This window comes from Parus major, chromosome 5, assembly GCF_001522545.3.
Source record: "Parus major isolate Abel chromosome 5, Parus_major1.1, whole genome shotgun sequence".
Classification (NCBI taxonomy): domain Eukaryota; kingdom Metazoa; phylum Chordata; class Aves; order Passeriformes; family Paridae; genus Parus; species Parus major.
Genome location: NC_031774.1, coordinates 59,965,581 through 59,983,833, shown reverse-complemented (window position 1 = coordinate 59,983,833; position 18,253 = coordinate 59,965,581). Strand labels below are relative to the sequence as shown.

At 47.6% G+C, this 18,253-nt stretch overlaps 2 protein-coding genes and 1 long non-coding RNA gene across 6 annotated transcripts; 2 read left to right on the top strand and 1 right to left on the bottom strand.

Annotated features, from left to right (window-relative positions):
* The first annotated feature begins 3 nt into the window (after positions 1-3).
* On the top strand, positions 4-5,313 carry DMAC2L (distal membrane arm assembly complex 2 like). Of its 2 annotated transcripts, XM_015631892.2 has the most exons (5): positions 4-122; positions 281-378; positions 2,219-2,427; positions 4,152-4,323; positions 4,785-5,313. In XM_015631892.2, exons 2-5 carry the CDS (start codon positions 290-292, stop codon positions 4,897-4,899), a joined length of 585 nt encoding a protein of 194 aa, XP_015487378.1. In that variant the 5' UTR covers positions 4-122; positions 281-289; the 3' UTR covers positions 4,900-5,313. The 2 variants fall into 2 exon arrangements, with proteins under 2 accessions (XP_015487378.1, XP_015487377.1); XM_015631891.3 differs by having other exon boundaries at positions 4-378.
* Positions 5,314-6,126: 813 nt separating this feature from the next.
* Positions 6,127-18,173, bottom strand: CDKL1 (cyclin dependent kinase like 1). Of its 2 annotated transcripts, none has more exons than XM_015630994.1 (9): positions 17,924-18,173; positions 15,404-15,525; positions 13,462-13,534; positions 11,524-11,614; positions 10,627-10,827; positions 9,047-9,129; positions 8,613-8,669; positions 7,960-8,115; positions 6,127-7,078 (listed from the first exon to the last, which is right to left on the bottom strand). In XM_015630994.1, the coding sequence occupies exons 1-9, from the start codon at positions 18,089-18,091 to the stop codon at positions 6,971-6,973; spliced, it is 1,059 nt and encodes a 352-aa protein (XP_015486480.1). In that variant the 5' UTR covers positions 18,092-18,173; the 3' UTR covers positions 6,127-6,970. The 2 variants fall into 2 exon arrangements, with proteins under 2 accessions (XP_015486480.1, XP_015486479.1); XM_015630993.3 differs by having other exon boundaries at positions 10,537-10,827; positions 17,924-18,166.
* LOC107205905 lies at positions 8,022-14,291 on the top strand. 2 transcript variants are annotated; one of them, XR_001522189.3, is made up of 4 exons: positions 8,022-8,205; positions 12,229-12,353; positions 12,496-12,623; positions 14,033-14,287. It is a non-coding gene; the product is annotated as an uncharacterized LOC107205905 (long non-coding RNA). The 2 variants fall into 2 exon arrangements; XR_004497777.1 differs by having other exon boundaries at positions 12,496-14,291.
* Positions 18,174-18,253: the final 80 nt, after the last annotated feature.

Below are 18,253 nucleotides of genomic sequence, written 5' to 3'. Positions count from 1 at the left end.
GCCGCGGCCGCGCGTCCTCCTCCTTCTTTCCTCTCCTCCTTCTCTCCTCTCCTCCTCCTCCTGCTGCCCCTGCCCCTCCTGCTCCGCTCTGCCCGGCAGTGCATCGCCGGCCTCCGGGCAAGGTTCGGCCGCTCGGCGCCGGGGGCGGTGACGGTCCCCCCCCCGCAGCCGTGGGCCCGGCCGGGCTCGCAGCCCCGGTCAGACCTTGAGGGCGGCACGGCGTGCCCCTGCTGCTGGCGCTCCAAATAACATCTCCCTTTCCCCCTCTCCCGTCTGCAAGGAGGTGAGGATGGCGTTGGGGACACTCTTGAGGAAGCCGCCGCTGCCGCCGGGCAGTTGTCGAGCCTTTTGGGGATGGCTGAATGCCGTGTTCAACAAGTAAGAGTGAGTCTCTGGTTAATAATTAACTTTCAGATCCCTCAAATTCTCTGCGCGGTTTGCGGAGCAGAACAACCAAATTCCTCGGCTGCAGAAAACATTTTCTGTCATTAACGCTCTTCTTTCCCCCCCAGATTGCATGGTGGTTGTTGCCAAGGGGTCGTTCCGTATCTGCTTCCCATTCCAAAGCTGTGACCTTCCAGAGGAAGGTGTGTGCTCTGCTCCTTCCCTGGAATGCACATGGATCCCATCCCGAAATCCTGGTCTTCTTTGACCCCAAATCTCACCTTAATCAGTGGCACAGTTTTCTTTCCTTATAGACATGGAAGGAAACAGAGTTAAAGTTGTATTTGTATTCTTTTTTTCCCAAAAAGCATCTGCCACTTAAATGAAAAAACCTCACGCCAGACTAATCACTGCACAATCCAAAAATTACCCATGAACCATTTCCAGTAAATCACATCCTCACGTTATAAATAACTATGTAGTTGTTGGCTTTCACTATTATATATTAACTTTTACAAATTATTTTAATATAGTACAGTTTATAATCTCTTTTTAACTGTTTTTGATATAATATAATTTGTAAGCCTTTTATAGTTAATTTCCTAATCCCTGTGTAAATTGTATATTTTAGTGTAATAAATATATATTACAGTTTAGGCTTTCACAGAATATTAAAACAAATGCTGTGTGCTGTGTATTATAACGTTCACTTTTACAGAGGTAGTTGTTTTTCTGAAATAATAACAAATTACTTTATTTTTGTAGCTAACTAGCAATAGTGAATTAACTAATATTGATTAAAAGAACTTGTAAAAACAGCTAAAACATCTGTATAAGATAACATTAAAAAGAACCAGGCAAATAACACTGAAAGAACAAAGAAGAATCTACCACTGACCCTTTGGCTATCAATATCAAACCACAGACCAGGGGGCCTTGTGAAGAAATAAAATATAAGCCTCTCAAAATCACATCTGCATCATGGCATGTACTCTAAGAAAACAAAATCAAGAGTTGAACTCAGCTAAAAAATTCCCAAAACATGTAAATGCAAAAGAATATTTGAATATGTATAAGCTTCATGAATATGCATTTGACCAATGCAGTGAAAAAAGAGTTGTTCTAGTTAACCATGTGCATCTAGCTATTATTAGATGTAACAGTTAATTAATGTATTAATACATTATATTATTATGTTATTATACAATATTAGCATATTATTAATGTAATAATTACATTACTAGTTACTGTTACTTTTACTTTATCCCTTGCTAAACTTCGGAAAATTTGAAAGAGTGAACCTCATTTACTCACACTTACTTCTCTGACCCTGCACACGATGCCTTAAGTTTTAGCTTTCATATTTTTCCCTAGGTGTGTAGTTTTGAGCTTCCTATTAAATGTCAGTGAGTTCTCTTCACAGGACAGGCAGACAAAACATTTCCTTTTCCAGTTTAGGACAATCATTACAAGTTTCAGGCTCAAAAGTAGAAACAACAGTGGACTGAAGAGAGAGAACAAGAGGGATGGGACTTCACAATCTGAAGCTGTAATTGGACAATTAACACAGACATGCAGATGGACCAAAACTTATAAAAATGTCAGCCCTCGTGACCAGTCATCCATTTCATGACTGTTTTTGGGTCCATCTTGGGTGTGGCCCTGGCCAGGCTCCTGTACTGCCTGAAGTGTATCCTTAAGGCCTTTCAGTAAATCCCTTCTTTATTCTGCACTCTGTCCAGCCTGTGTTGTAGCTCAGCCCTCTCCAGGCAGGTGTTTGCTGTGGAGCATTATTGTTCCCCGTGGGGTGATTCCAGGCTCTGTGTGTCTGCAGGGTGGACCACGAGCGCATCCGAGCCGTGGGTCCCGACCGTGCGGCCTCGGAGTGGCTGCTGCGCTGTGGGGCCCTGGTGAGGTACCAGGGCTCGCCCAAGTGGCAGCAGGACTACAATGGGCTCCCCACAGGGCCCCTGGGCAAGTACAAGATCGAAGCCATCAACGCCACCGACTCCTGCATCATGTACAGAGGATTTGACTACCTGGGTAATGTACACACGGGGCTTCTTCCTAATGGCTTTCATTTTCCTTGCCTTGAAATCGTATATCTACTCGTTAGCTTTCATTATTATTAACTTTTTAATTATTTCATTGACTTCTGCAAATTATTATTAATCACAATGATTTTGATATAATTTGTAAATCTGTATTTATAATATCTGTATTGTAATAGCTGTAATCACTTTTAACTCTTTTTGATGCAGTATAATTTGTCAGCTTTTGTAGCCAATGCCCTAGCCATGTGTAACATATATAGATATAAATAACTTACATAACTCATATATATATTAATATATTAATATATATGTTATCTATATGTTATATATTTATATATATAAGTTACATGTGTAACAAACATATATTATAGTTTAAGTTTCCACAAAATATTAAAATAGAAACTATGTGTTGTGCATTGTAACATTCATTTTTGCAGAAATAGATAATGTTTTTATTTTTATAACTAACAATGGTAAGAATAACTCAAGTTTGTGAAAATAGCTAACTACATAACTATATATGTATATTATATAACTATCTATATAATTAAATAACATTAAAGAAAACAGACAAATAACAGAGAAAAAAAAAGATATAAAGAGGACTTCTGCCACTGACCTTTCAACTATCAATAACTCCCCATTTGTCATAAAATAAGAGTATACACATTATAAAGAAATAGCGTATATGTTATAAGAAAATAACACACAAAACTTCCAAAAATCAAATCTACACCATTACACAAGTCAAGAGTCAAACCAAGCTAAAGAATTCCCCGAACATGTAAAAGAACTCAAAGGAATATTTAAGTATATATAATCCTCATAAATATGTATTTGATCAATGCAATAAAAATAGATATTAAAAGAGTTATAATAAACCAATGTACAACTAGCTAGGGCTGTGCACCCAGCACTGTGGGGTCTCTTTTTATCCCTAATTAAACTTCTAAAATTCTAGAAAGTAAAGCTCATTTCTCACAAAAATATGAATAATGGTGCCATTTGTTCCTTCCTTAGCAAGATACTGGTAGGTCATTTGTGGTTTTTCTGCCCCTTTATAAGTATTTATCAGTCCCTAAGGTTTTGCTGGAGGTGTGACTAAAGTGGAAAGACATTGGGAACTTCAGCTTTTACCTGAAATGGCTGTAGCACTAAGGAAGTGCCACAAATTTCAATAAATTCATAGCAAAAAGCACTATAAATATTATTTTTCTTCTGCACAAGGGATGATTTTGGTGTCTCTGAAGTCATAATTCTGCTCATTCTCCAGGCATTTATGATGTCTTCAAAGACAAGAAGCAGGCTCTCTTCAAAATAAGAGATTAAACAAGTATTTCAGGTGGTCTTTAAATGACAGGAAGCAAAATGGGAACAGGCTGTTTTATTTTTTTCATAGCAAGGGACCCTGAATTTCTGGCATTAGCACGTTCTTAGTCAGAGTTATTGTTTTATTACCCAAAATTGTGTAGGATTTTTGTTACTTGCCCATTTCAAAGCTCTTGAAATCTTACTGAAACGATTCAAACCCCAAGGTTTTCCTAAATCTGAAGTACCACAAAGGGACTTTGGAGATTGATTGTGTTATGGCCCCACTGTATAAAGGAATGTGTTGGTGCGTGGTTTTAGGGGCAGTTATTGAACTGAGAACTTTCCAACCAGCACAGGCTGGTCCTGGAATTCTGGAGCAAATCCTCACTTTTGCCTTTGCAGATGGCCTGGAGCACGTTACGGATATCAAACTGGAGAAATGCATGTACATCCAGGACGAGTGTCTGCAGAGGCTCAGCGAGACCAGCAACCTCCAGAAGAGTCTGCAGCAGCTGAAGATCATTTCCTGTGGGAATGTCACAGACAAAGGCATCATTGCACTCCACAAGCTGACGTATGTGAGCCACTGAGTGCTTCCACAGCCCCCTGCTCCGGGCTCCTGGGGATTGTGCTGGGTGCAAGGGCTGGGGTCGCTGTTTGGAGCCTGTAGGGTTGGGTTGGGCTTGGGGATCAGTAATTAATGATCAGCTTGGCTTCTGTTCCTGAGCCCTCTCCTGCAGCAGCTCTGCAGGGCAAGGTTTGACTGTGTCCTGTAGCTTTTAGTGCTTCTCCACCTCACAGCTTCCTGCCATGCCACCCTCTCTGCCTCAGGGTCTGGGACAGACCTGGCTGCTCGGGAATGGGATGCAGCTGGATACTGCAGCTAAAAACCCCAAGCACCCACTTCAGAAACAAACTTCCAGTAGAACCAGTCACCATTCAAAATACTCAAAGCAGCTGCAGTAGGATAATTTCTCCAACTTCTCTGTCAGCAAGTCAATAGTAGTTGCCCATTTTCTTTTTAAATATTTACAGGAACCTGGAATATTTGTATCTGAGTGACCTTCCTGGGATCAGAGAGAAAGAAGTGACCTTCCGTGTCCTTCAGCAGGCACTGCCCAACCTGGAGCTGGAGCTGGATTTGGAATAAACACAGCAGCACATAACTGAGATGTATGTGATTTCCTAGGATTTATCTTATGTTGCATAAATGAAGTTGTAGACACCGCTGTATTTCCAGTAAGCCCAGCTCTCCCACTACACTCAAAGGTGTATGTGACCTGTTAAGAAATCATGCAATTAAGTTTTATTAGGCTTAAACTCAGTGGTGGATCAATAACAAAGCAGCCTCTGCACGTGGCTGTTTCCTGTTTCTCTAGGAAGCTCTGAATACCTCAGAAGTTTTCAGTATTTTATTGCACAGAAGCCAAGTGGCAGTGGGGGGAATGTCAGGGTGTGTGTGGTCTCTGTGTGGTGTTGGTGCTGTTCCCCCTGGAAGAATCTCACCCAGTTGGTGGGTGCTGATTTAATAAAAGACATTCTGGGTGTTTTTGGGTTCTTCACACTTTGAGTTTTGTCTGGTTTAATGATCACCCCTCAGGAGCACTGAGCTGCTGAAGGGACTGTGGCTGTTTGTGGAGGAGCAGCAGCTCATGGACAAAGCCCTTGAGCGTGTTTTTGCTGTGTGCTGCCATGGACTGCAGCAGTTCTGTGCAGCTCTGGAGTTGCATCCTCATCCCTCCTGATAAATAAAAGTCTTGAGAATTGTTGAGGTTGGAAAAGTCCTCTGAGATCGCGGGAGTCCCCAGCTGTTCCCCAGCACTGCCAAGGCCACCTCTGAGCCGTGTCCCCCAGTGCCACATCCACATGGCTTTTAAATCCCTCCTGGAATGGTGAGTCCAGAACTGTCCTGGGCAGCTGTGCCAGGGCTGGACAAACCTTTCAGGAAGGAATTTTCCCCAATACCCAATCTAAACCTCCCCTGGCACAGCCTGAGGCCGTTCCCTCTCCTCCTGTCCCTGTTCCCTGGCAAATTCTTCAGCCCCTTCCCAGCTCCCTCAATCCCTCCTGGGGCTCCAGACCCTTCCCAGCTCCGTTCCCTTCTCTGGACACGCTCCATCCCCTCAGTGCCTTTCTTGTGAGTCAAAACTGCCCCCAGGATTGGAGGTGGGGCCTCAGCAGTGCCAGCACAGAGGGAACAGCTCATCCTGGGGGAGAACACGGCATTTTCAGTCAAATCCCTGATTTTGGGGGTGGGGGAGTGCAGAAGGCAGTGACTCCAAGCAGTCAGATGTGCAGTGCTGTCTCAGAGATAGTTTTCCATGTGTAAGGAAACATAAGGCCAACAGGCACACACAGGGCATGGCATCTGTCTCACTTAAAGGGCTTTTACTGTTGTGGAACACAAAATGTACTGGCAAAACATTTCTGCTGTGTCAGTAAAAAGAGGATGTTCTTGCCCAGTAGTAAAGCTTTATATAGTAAAATACTTACAGTACATTGGAAAAAGAAGCTACATTTCTTTTATTCAAAATCAACACAATATTACATTCTGAGATTCCACAAACCCCAGTTGTTCTAATGCAAACACTTGGGCAGAATTCCTGCCTGTGTCTGGCCAATGTTATAAATTACATTCATGATTAATTTTGATAAAATCATTTTTGCAACTACAAGCAAGTGCCCTCACTCTTGTCAGAAGCAGAATTCAAGGACTGAACTTGCAGGAGCAGCTCTGGAAAGACTAAAGAAACAACAGGGATGTTGTTGCTCTGTTCTCCTGGGCGTGGTGCCTGCGGAGCCTGAGCAGTCACCAGCTCTGAGCTCACCAGCACATCTTCACCCCTTCAGCAGCACAGCAGGGACTTGGGGCCAGGCTAAAGCAGGAGGGACTCGTGTATTTGGCAAGGTGGAGTTCTCCTGCCCAGTCTGAAATGCAGGAGACAGGTAGGCCAGAGTTTGAAATTTCATACTGTAAGCACTGGGTTGGGGTAATCCTGAACCAGGAGGCAATCAGGAATTAAAAATGTATTTGCCTTTGTACACAGAACACTGAGATGAGATTGGAGTTCTTTCTGCACTGCTTCCTCTCCATCAGTAACCCAGAGTAGAGACCACTCTGCACATGCCATAACTTTTAGTAATTTAGTTTTCCACTGCTTATCCTCCATTTATAAATCCTGGATGATTTTGAACAACCTGAGTTTTGATCTGCCCCCTGGTCAGATGTTTGGGAAGTGGTACTTTGATTTCCTTGTCTTGCAGCAGTTCTTCTTGCTGTCCAAAGCTGGGAGAATATTGCTGCAGGTCAGCTGAGGCAGGTGCTGTACCTGAAAGAAAGGTTACACCATGTCTCTTTGTTTGGAATGGGAATAAAACACACGTGGAATCAAATTTTCACATGGAATATGAGCTATAAAACTATTCCTACTGTAATCCTCCACTTTCCAAGCTAAGATTCTAACGTTTTACAACTGGACTGCAACTAGAACAACTCATTAAAGAATTCCATTAGGAAAGAAAAATATCCCAGGTCATAGAAATGGTAAATAAATCATCTTACTTCCATAGAAATGGAAGAGGCCAATCAGTGTGATGCAGGAATTGACACTCTGTAGCAGTTCTCCATCCCTCACCCCCAACTTCCCTGCCTGGTCCCAGCTCAGCATTAGAGCTGCCATGGGGAATTGGCTCACAGGAATAAAAAACTGTGCAATGAGTTGCATTGTGAGGCTGGATTTGGGGACTTGGGAAAGCCAGAGCAGCAAGGAGATGTTTGTTCAGCAGCTCCAGCTGCAGAAACACCCAGTGTGTGGAGTAACGTGTGGAACTGAGCATGGGATCGTGTCCCCTCAGCACTTACAACAGAAGTGGTGTTTATTCCATCTCCTAATTCAGGATTAAAAAGCACCAGAGTATTCAAACTTAAACCAGCCACGTGATTGTGTCCAGCTTGTTCAGCCTCCCGCTGCTCTCTGTCAGGAATGCACATTCCTGGATGAACCTTATCGTGCACGGGGCTGTGCTGTTTATCCCCAGTGCCCCATGGAGCCGCAGTGCAAAATCCAGTTTGTACGGAGTTACTCTTTAGCCAGGGGGTTTGTTTTCTCCTCAGGATAAAACCAACACCTGCCAGCACAGCCCACCCTGGGAGCCAACAAAAGAACAGCCCCCCTTAGGCACGGAATATTAAATACTATGGAAAGCTTACCCCTGGCACGTGCTTCCGAGTCAGCCTGGCTGGCTTCCGAGGGCTCTTTTCATGTTCTCTGCCCAGCTCTGCTGCCTCCCTAAAGCTCTCAAAATAGGGGTGCTGCAGCAGCTGCTCACAGCTCTGCCTCTCCGCAGGGTCCATCCGAAGGCAGCCCTTAGAAAAGGTGGAGAATGACACCGAGCACTCCTTACACAGCTCTGCACAATTCCTGCTGCTCCCCACGGCCAGCGAGTGTTCCCACAGGTATGTGTGTTAGTAAGTTTTTAAATGGATTCTAGGAGCAGCTTTTCACAGTCAGCACGAAGCTGGAGGAGCAGCTAATTATACAATAATTACAAAAATTAATTCTGGAATGGTTTGGGTTGGAAGGGACCTTGAAGACCATCATGTTCCAACCCCCTGCAATGGCAGGGACCATTCCACTACCCCAGGTTGCTCTGAGTTCCATCCAGCCCGGCCTTGGACACTTCCAGGGATGGGGAGTCCACAATTGTAGTAGGAATTGTGGCTCAAGGAACAGGTGCAATCACATGGAGCAGCAAACCAGGTCTGTTTTTTAGTGAATCTCTGAAAACTCAGTCCCAGACTCTCACACCAGATGATTTGTTTATCCCACTGCAGGGCTCTTCCACAAGCTGGAGTTTCCTTACCTTCATGAGAGCCAGTGCAGAGTATGAAATATTGGGGAATTTCATTTCCAGTGGTTCCTGCAGGGAAAAAAAAACAAGTGAATGGACTCATATTAGCAAACTTTTCATTCATCAGGGTACCAAGACTCAGCTTTCCACAGGAACACGACCTGTTCCTCACAAAATGCCTCCATCACTCTGTGTGTTCAGAGGCCTGGCAGCACTGAGGATGTGCCACCAGAAATGGGGAAAGCAGCAGAGATTAATCCTTTTTTGACTGCTTTTACACAACCTGTAATTTAAATGTCATGAGAGGTTCAGCCACCTCCAAATAATATTCTGGTGTACACTGACAAAGTAGAAGGCAAAGTTTTTGGATAGGGAAAAAACACTGCACAGCAAAGGACTGGGCAGGGTGGAGAAGGGAGGGAAGTGCAGCTGGAGGCAGCTCTTACCATGCTCTCTGGGTCTGGAATTCTTACCCCACTGAAGAATTGGTTGGTGCTGAAGACTTGCTGGTGCCTGGGAATGAGATCCCCTTTGACCAAAAATTAAAAAGAAAAAAAAATTGGAGTAATTGACTTAATTTTACAGTGCCTGCATTGAACATGGCTGTATCCCCTAAGAAGGCTGATGCCATCCAAGACAACACCTGAAGAGGTGGAATATCACCAAGTGAGCCCAGGCAATGTTCCTTGTGACAATTAATGTCCATTTTGGCCACCAGTGATCCCACACCTGTGTGACCGTGCTGAAGGAAAGGCAGGGCCACAGGTGTTCCAGCTTCAGGAAAATTTAACTTCTTTTGGGTGAAATTCTCTTTGGATGCTCCTGAGGGTGCAGTACAGGAAAGAGCTGGAACACAGCCCCCCATGAATTTGCTGTAGCTGCTCCCCATGGCAGCGTTTTTGAAACTTGGAGCACCCCAGAGCGAGGAAAATGTTAAAATCAAATCCATATCAAAGGAGCCAATACAATGCCAACCCCATAATGGCACAGCTTCAATCAAGGAGCTTTGCTCTGTGAACACTGCCTCACTCCAGCACCTGGAGCCAACAATCAATGGGAATCTCCTCTGGCTGAAACTCTATTATTAAAAATAAATTATAACTGCCTAACATTGGCATTAATGAATTCTGGAGGATAAAGCAATCGGTGATGAACTGTTTTTTCTAGCTAAGGAGTTTATCTGTTTAAAACCATTAGTCACCTTTGTAGTTTTATAAACTTCTCAGTTAAAATTACAACTCTCTGTTCATTCCAACAAATTTCAGTTAAAAGTGGGGGGTTGTTTGTTGTCACCCAAGAAATCAGAAGTTACACACCAAACTTGAAAAGATCAATGTGACTGGATTAGTTTAAGTGTTATGTGGGATAATGTCTCTTTTATTTAACAAATTAATATGGAGTGGCTCCTAAATTCATTGATGAACAAGAAAGATGTGGAACAGACAAGCTGTGATGTTTACACTCCCCAGGATCACAGCCATCAACAGGCACTGACAACACTTTTGAGACCTTCAAGGCTGGGATGAATCGAATCCAGCTGTTCATGGACCACTTTGCTTGCTACAAACCCTGAAAAACACCTGGATCTTCTAAACCTTTATGTAAAACACTCCTGGTCTTTTCTGATACAGGCACCTCATGTTTTTGTCTATGTGGAGACAGCTGGAGTTGCTGTGCTCCCCTAGCCCAGCAATCACCCCAAGGGACCAGGAGGGGTATCCAGTGGTCACCAAACACATCCCACATCTCTAATCTGCCCTGCACCAGACCCAGCTTTCCAGAGGCCAGCACTGCCGAGGAGAGCGGAGGGATGGCTCCAGGCAGTCTGCAGGCAACGATCCCGATTCCCAGCCTGCTCCCCGGGGAGCACATTGACATCACGCCAGGAAAACCCAGCTCCTTCTTAAGGACAGGAACCCCTCAAATAAACCAGCACCTTCTAAAGGGAGAGATCTGCTGGGTAAATGCCCCCTGGCTGCTCCCCACTCGCTCCTGGGCAGGCTCCGGTGCTGCGGGGGACGCTCACCCAGGGTTCTGCGGATCAGGTACAGCTGGTCCACGTCCGACTTGCCGGGCCACAGGGGCACCCCCGAGAGCAGCTCGGCGAACACGCAGCCGATGGCCCACACGTCCACGGGCGGGCCGTACTGGGTGTCCCCCACCAGCAGCTCCGGGGAGCGGTACCACCTGGTGGCCACGTAGTCGGTGTAGTAGTCACTGGGACCGGCTGGGGCGGGGTCAGGGGAGAGACACAAGAAAAGGAACGTGGGATCAGAGTGATGCTCAGGAGCCAGAAGCACTTGGTACATTTTGGGGCATCTCCTGGGCAGGCCAGAGCTGCAGCAGCAGGGTGAGTCGCTGGCCACCAGCAGAACCCAACTTTGGAAATACTCAGGATCTGGTAAAAATCAAGACCGTGTTTTCCTCCAAATGAAAATGTGCAGAGCTCTACAGCAGGGCCCAGCAGCAGCTAGTGGGTAATTCTCGGAGCCCATGTGATTTGTCTCAAGAGGAGCTAAAAAAAACAGATTAGGGGGTTTATTTACAACGGAAAATGTGAAGCCATTGTTTGAAGAGGCAGGCAGAGGGGCTCTTCCTGCCAGGGAGCTCCAGCTGTGTCTCCAGCACTGCATAAACAAGGGCTGGGCAGCTCCGAGACGCCCAAGGCCGACTTGATCTGCCCGTGCCAGCACCCCCAGCGGCTCAGCCGGCCCTGCAGGGAGCTCGGCGTGTTCACAGATGTCACCGCGGCGTCTGGCATCCCTCCCTGCAAGGTTTAGGAATCCCTGCCCGGCCTACAGCAGAGCTTCCCTGGGAAGACACACCGCCATCATACAGGATGATCTGCAGTGCGGCAGAGACGGGCAAGTGAGGGCTGGAATGGCTCATCCTACACCTGGAGTACATAAGAGTCAGCACTCACTCAGGATTCGAGCAAATCCAAAATCGCAGAGTTTGATGACCGAGTGCTTTGTTATCAGGATGTTCTCTGGCTTTACATCCCGGTGGATGCACTGGAAGAAGAAGAAAAAATCAAGGTTAGAAGTGTTTAACCTGTCCCTCAGATAAATTCAGCCACATCCCCTCGTGTGCTGTGGCAGGCAGTTGTTCCTGCTGAAAGGGAAGATGGAAGAATTTCTGAGTGACCTGTCCATAGCCCACCTTTGGGGAGAGTCACTGTGCAGCTCCCAGCTTCAGCTCTGGATCCCCTGCACAACACAGAGTCAGCTCCCTGAGCCCCCTGGGAAGTTCCTGCCCAATGATTTTGCTGACAAAGCTCAGCAAGGGCTCTGCTCAGCACATTCAGAGCTGTGTCCAGCTCTGGGACCCTCCGCAGGGGGAAGATGTGACTCCAGTGAAGGGACACTGAAATTTAAGGGACTGGGGTGTCTGATATCCAAGGAGAGGATGAGGGAGCGGGGACCATCAAGGCTCCTGGTGAAATTCCTTAATGTGTATTAAATACCTGATGGGAAGGGAGACTGAGCCAGGCTGGTCTTGGTGGTGCAGTGAAAGGACAGACCATGGGCACAAACTGAACACTCAAGAAATTCCAAATTCCATCTAAACCTAACCAATTTAGTTTGTGTTTTATTTTTTTATTTTTATTTTATTTTATTTTATTTAGATACTGAAATCCTGCCTGGAAAAGTTTCTGAACAGCCTGTTCTAGCTGATCCATCTTGACTGGAATGGCTGGATAAGATCTCCAGAGGTCCCTTCCAACATCAGCAATTCTGTGATTCTTTGGAGGTGAGCTTGTCCTTCACAACAACTGAATTTGGGCTTGGCAAAGAATTTCTGCTGATCAAACTAACAAAGACCTTTATTTCTTTTGCTCTGCTCAACTCACTGGGATCTCACCCATGTTGTCCCTCTCCCATCATCACTTCAGAGGAAACACCTTGGACTTGCCAAGCTGCTGGTAAATTATTGTGTCTCCTCTGGAGGACTGAAATGCTGCTTATTAAACCACTGTCACGGAGTTCCAAAAAGGGCAGCTGCATGAAACTGTGATCACAGGTAATCAACAGGTCAGGCTGCAGCATCTCATTGTTCCCTCTGCTCTCAAACTCCATTAAATCTTCCACACTGAGCAAGGAAACATAAAAAAGGCACAAACCAACAAATCTTGGAAGCAGGAGAGACCTGTGGCCAAGTTCCTGTGGCTCAGCTGGACATAATTCTCTCAGCAAAGACAAAACACCCATTCCAGAGCCATCTCCTGCCCCACTCTTAAATCTCAAATGTTGGCAGATGAACAAAACCAAAGACAATTAGAGCTAAGTTTGCCTAAAGACCTTCTCCAAAAGGCTCCTTCTCCTTCCCTGCTTCTTAAAATGTTCCCACTGAAGTATCTGTCAAGCGCACAATTCATGTCTCCAGAAAGCAGAGGAGGGAGTAAAGTGGGTTTACTGTCTCTAAGTTTTGAAATCTTTTCACTGGTGCCATGATTCAACCCCATGGCAGTGAACTGAAGGAGTTTCTGTGAAATCAGCAGCAGTTTGCCCAGGTCCCAGCTGATGGCAGTTCCTGAAGGTCAGCAGCAGTGCAGGGTACAGGGAATCACACAAGGATCATTCCCATTCTCCTGGGAGCTTCTCCAAGGTCATTAGAGCAAATCATTACCTGACAGCCAAGCCCAGGGGCCTGTGTGACAGTGAAGGCAGCTGGTGTGGGTGTACACCAATATTTCAGATGTGTTTCCTGTTGAAAACAGGAGATTCCATCTGACCCCATCCCATGAAATCATGGGAAAGCATGCAGCCATTTTCCTGGAATCAGGAAAATGCCAACAGAGCCCCTCTCTCTCCTCCAAGGCCATGTTCCAGCAATCATTAGTGCAGGCCAGGGGACTCACGTTGTGTTTGTGGCAGAAGTTCACAGCCTGCAGGGTCTGCCAGGTTATGCTCTTCACCAGGTACTCTGGCACCCTGTTGGGAAAAAAACCCAGAGTTTTATTTTGGCTATTAATAATAAATTTAGTGTTGTGGGGAAAATGAGTGCTGACATTGTCCAGGAATCTCTGAGCAAAACCATCAGGGAAGTCAGGAAACACTTCCAAAGCCAGTCAGTGCAACAAGACACGAGGATTTATGTCTGGTACCAGTCACAGCCAGCATGGGCTGCCACTGTGATCACACAGCCAAGTGTGTGAGTCTGTATCAGATCCCATCCTACAATTCCTGGCAATGCTGAAATGCCAGCAGCAATTTCTGCCTCAGCAGCTCTGAGGGCTGGAACTGCTGGAGTATCCATGGTATAGCTACATGGAATGCTGCCGTGGCACTGATTGTCCAGAGAGGAGAGGTGAAAAATGGGCCAGAGAAGGGTACTCAGACAAAAGTAATAAAGCTTGGCTTTGGTTTGGATCCCCCTCCTTCCCTCCCACAGCTGGCAAACACTCCCCAGCCTCCTCTCCTTTCTTTCAGTTACTGGGCAACAGTTCTTGAAGTTCCTTTGCTGTCTGTTGAAGGATCTTCAACAACCCCAGGAAAGGCAGAAGTGACAATCTCGGCATTTTCAAACTCAAACACAATTTTATTTCACCTGTTTAATGCTGAAAAGCTTCTGATTCATAATAAAGAAAAAAACTACCTAAAAATAAACCAAAACAATGCAAGCCCGAGGTTTTCTTTCAAGTTTGGCTTTCACGTTCAGTGGGTCAGTGATACTCTGCTGACGCTGTGAGATTCCTTCCAGAAACATCCCAGAATGATGGGAGTGCTGTTCTGACAGCTTGAAAAGGGGATAGAGTTGGTCAAATGAGCTGGAATCAGCAGGTGCCCACCCATCTTAACCTGACCACAAAAGACTTGACCATCTGCCCTAGCAGAGCTGAAAAGCAAAGCATGCAGCCAGCTGATCCATGTTCCTTCACACTGGGGTTGTTCTGATGAACAGTCAGCAAATGGGAAGCATTTTCTTCAAAAAGAGTTATCCATCCCCTCTTCAGATTCCAGGTGAACGGGTTCCCAGTGGGGTGGCAGCTGCTGGCAGCTCACAAAGCCATGAGCGATCAGCCTGCTCCGTTCTCCTGGTGCTCCTCACCAGGGAGGGAGGGAGTAAATAACGAGCTCTTGTTTGCTCAACCCCCCATCAGTCTCCTGCAGGCAATTCACAGCCCCAGGCCTGTGCAATGATTTATGGAGTGTTGCTTAGCATTTCCACAGCACCAAGGCACCGTGGATAATTAGGGACAGCGGGAGTGGTGTTTACAAGGTGTGGACAGAACAAACCCTGTGTGGAGCTCACACTTGGAGCGAGCACCTGTCTGAAGAGAAGTTTTGCAGAAGAGGTGCAGGCACAGCTCTTAGGAAATACTCCTCACTCTGGAGCGCTGAAAGTGCTCAAAAGTGTAGATGTGGCACTTGGGACATGGTTTAGTAGTGAACACAGCAGGGCTGCATTAACAGTTGGACTTGATGCTCTCAGAAGGCTTTTCCAACCTAAATGATCCTACAAGTCCCTGGTTCTGTATTTGGGTGCCCCTGCCCCAGTGCTCACAGTGATGGGAGCAGAGGAAGCAGCAGGACACAAGCTGCTCCCAAGCCCTGGATTCGCTGCTCCCCCTCCAGCCAGAGCTCTCCCAAATTCTCGGCTCGGCGCTCCCGTCTCCGTGGTGAGCGGGGCCGTGCGGGAGGGAACACGGCTCCTGCGCCGCTCTTGTGCCACACCACAGCAACAGAGACAGTCCTGGGCACTGGGCTCAGAAACCTCTCCCGTAATTAATGGAATTCCTCTGAAAAGCCACAGGGCAGCAACGCTGTGCTGGGAGCTGCCAGGGCACAGGGGTCACTCACCCGCGGGGGTGCTTGTCCAGCTCGTGCAGCACCGTGTGCTCGCAGTATTCCAACACCAGGTGCAGCCGCCGCTTCCTCCTGAACACCTCCAGCAGGTTCACCAGGTTGGGGTGCTTGAGTTGCTGCAACACGCAGGGGATGGGGTGGTCAGCAGCTGCACAGGGTGAAGCTGTGGGGGACAGACTTTTCCTGCAGGGTCACAATTCCTTAAGCTCAACCCTTTCTACAAGCACAGCTCAGCTACAGCTCAGCCTCTGGGTACTTATTTTGGGAGCTGACCTAAAAGGGTGGGCAACAAGCTCGTCCCAGTGCTCCATCTAACCCTGCCCTCTGGCAGTGGGAATCCATTCCCCCTTGTCCTTGGATATTGGGAATGGGGAATTCCTGGCTGGGAGGGTGAAGAAACCCCGGCACAGGGTACCCAGAGGGTGCCCCTGGATCCCTGGAAGTGTCTGAGGCCAGGCTGGATGGGACTTGGAGCCAACTAAGATAGTGAAAGGTGCCCCTGCCCATGGCAGGAGGTGGAATGGGATGCTCTTTGGAAACCCAAACCATTCTGGGATTCTGTGGTTTCAAGACTCTGTGAACTCCCACTCCATGTCGCTTGGCTCCTGGCCACAAAAATCCCTTTGTCTGCAAGGTGTTTACTGGGCAGAAAAATGATTTATCAAGCCCATCATTTTCTAATGATGAAACACAATCTCACTCCATCTCTGACAAACAAGAATTACCTAAGCCAGGAATTGCCTCAACAAACAAACAAACAAACAAACAGTTACTATTTGCAGAGAAAAAGCTGAGAAGAGTCAAGCAGGTCTGCACTTGTTAAAGTCAACAGTAACTCCAGCACAGATCCTGCTGTGCCTGGCTGCTGTGGCTTTGGATCCTTAAGAATGATGCTGTTCCCAGCTGCATTACAAAGGACTTCTGCCATGATTATTTTCCTTTCCACATGTTTAATATCACTTAAATCTTAATGTAAATCTAGCATTGTTTACTGAAATAATATAACTACATGTCCTGTGTTTACTTTGTATAGGAGAAAAACCTAGGCTGCTTCTCCCCAAAATCTAACTGAAAAATATTTACTCTTTTTCCTAGATGATTGTTTTCCTAGGATAGCAGGTGTACAAATCATGAGCACCCCGGAAAAAGTGCAAAGAGGATACTTCACATTCCTAGGAACAGGAAGCTGAGGGTACTGTGTGCCATCACCCAGCAGCAAGTTTGTAACAAAGAAAAGGAATTTATTTTTTTTTTCACACAACGCATTCCTAAAGCCTCAGAAAACTATGGAGACCAGATGAACACACAAGTTCCTAAGACATGGGACAGAGTCTGCAGATGCATGAAGCAACAGGCACAGCCTCTGGCTGCAGAATCCTTGCCTAAAACTGGGAGTGTGAAAGGAAACCTTACCCGATACTCTGCCCCTTTCTCCCGGGTCTCTCCTCATTTCTGCATGCTCCATAGACCTGCAGATGCTCCCGTGCTTTTATTTCCTCGGGAAAATAAAGCCAGAGGCTGAAGGAGTAACCCATTTCTATGTGAGAATGAGCTCTCACAAAGAGGTCAGGAAAGGATCAGCGAAGACAAGGCTCACTCTAGTGCTGGTTTTGCTGATGTTTCCATGTGAAATTCCCGACCCTGCACAGCCCCTGGCATTCAATCCTCAGCCGGATCCTGCACAACCAGGGGCTCAGAAAGGGCGTTTTAAGGAGAAGCTGGGGCAGATTTATCAACTGTGGAGCAGGGAGAGCTGTGTCCCCTGGCTGTCCCCCTCCTCATGCTGTCTAACCTCACTCTTTGCCCATGTGTTTCACTCTGGCTCCAGCTGTTCTGGGGAATCTCCTGGATGCAGAGGGGTGTGTGACACGCACCAAGGGCAGAGCTGTGCCCACACTGGCCAGGACATCGCTGACTCCATGGGGAACAGAGCCTGGGTCAATCCCTCTGTTCAGGGCACACCGTGACTGCGCTGATGCTGCTCCTGCAGAAGTCGCAGGCACCTGGCTCATGGCTGTGTCTCAGCTCCCACCTGCTCCTGCCTGGGCTGGGCAGGATCACCCGGCACCGCCATCCCTGGACAAGCGGCTCGGACATTCCCTGGCACCGGCTTTCTCCAGAGGAACTGACTGACCTGGGCACTTCATGGTGCTTCTTCACACCCGTCTCTTTGCTTCCCCCCTCATGACACCCCCATCACCTCACAGATGCCCTCATGCCCTGTCCCTTCACGGCTGCCCTCACACCCCGGCCCCTCACGATGCCCCGGCCCCTCAAGACACTCCATCCCCTCACTGCTGTCTTCACACCTTGTAGCCTCACGATGTTCCTTCATGGATGTCCTCACACCCTGTCCCCTCACACCCTGTCTCCTCACACCCTCTCCCCTCACGCCCTGTCCCCTCACACCCTGTCCCCGGCCGCTCGCTCAGGGCTCTCCGCTCCCCGCCGGGGCTCGCCATGGCGGGCACAGCCCGCGCGGGCAGCGGGGTCCGTCCCGCCGCCGCCGCCCACCTTGAGCATACGGATCTCCCTCAGGGCGATCTTCCGGATCACCGGATCCTCCTCGGACTCCAGGAACCTCTTGATGGCGACAATCTGACCCGTGTCCTTGTTGCGGCACTTGAAGACGACTCCGTAGGAGCCCTCCCCGACCTTGCCCAGCTTCTCGTAGCGCTCCATGGCCGGGTGGCCCCGCCGCGCTCCGCCGCCGCCTCAGCGCGGAGCCGGGGCGGGCCCCGGGCGGGGGAGTCTCCCCGGTGGGGACGGCCCCAAGAACCGCCCCGGGGACACCGCCACGGCCGGATCGGTCCCCAGGGAGAAGGGAGGGGGAGCGGGGGATCC

Bases quoted from the DNA above. Each gene is read 5' to 3' on its own strand.
- DMAC2L (XM_015631892.2), top strand. From the start codon at position 290: ATGGCGTTGGGGACACTCTTGAGGAAGCCGCCGCTGCCGCCGGGCAGT. The intron at 379-2,218 runs GTAAGAGTGAGT...GTGTGTCTGCAG, and splicing joins CTGAATGCCGTGTTCAACAA to GGTGGACCACGAGCGCATCC. The intron at 2,428-4,151 runs GTAATGTACACA...TTGCCTTTGCAG, and splicing joins CAGAGGATTTGACTACCTGG to ATGGCCTGGAGCACGTTACG.
- CDKL1 (XM_015630993.3), bottom strand. From the start codon at position 18,091: ATGGAGCGCTACGAGAAGCTGGGCAAGGTCGGGGAGGGCTCCTACGGA. The intron at 11,615-13,461 runs GTGAGTCCCCTG...TTCTTCTTCCAG, and splicing joins ACTTCTGCCACAAACACAAC to TGCATCCACCGGGATGTAAA. The intron at 8,116-8,612 runs GTAAGGAAACTC...ACCTTTTCTAAG, and splicing joins CTGCACTGGCTCTCATGAAG to GGCTGCCTTCGGATGGACCC.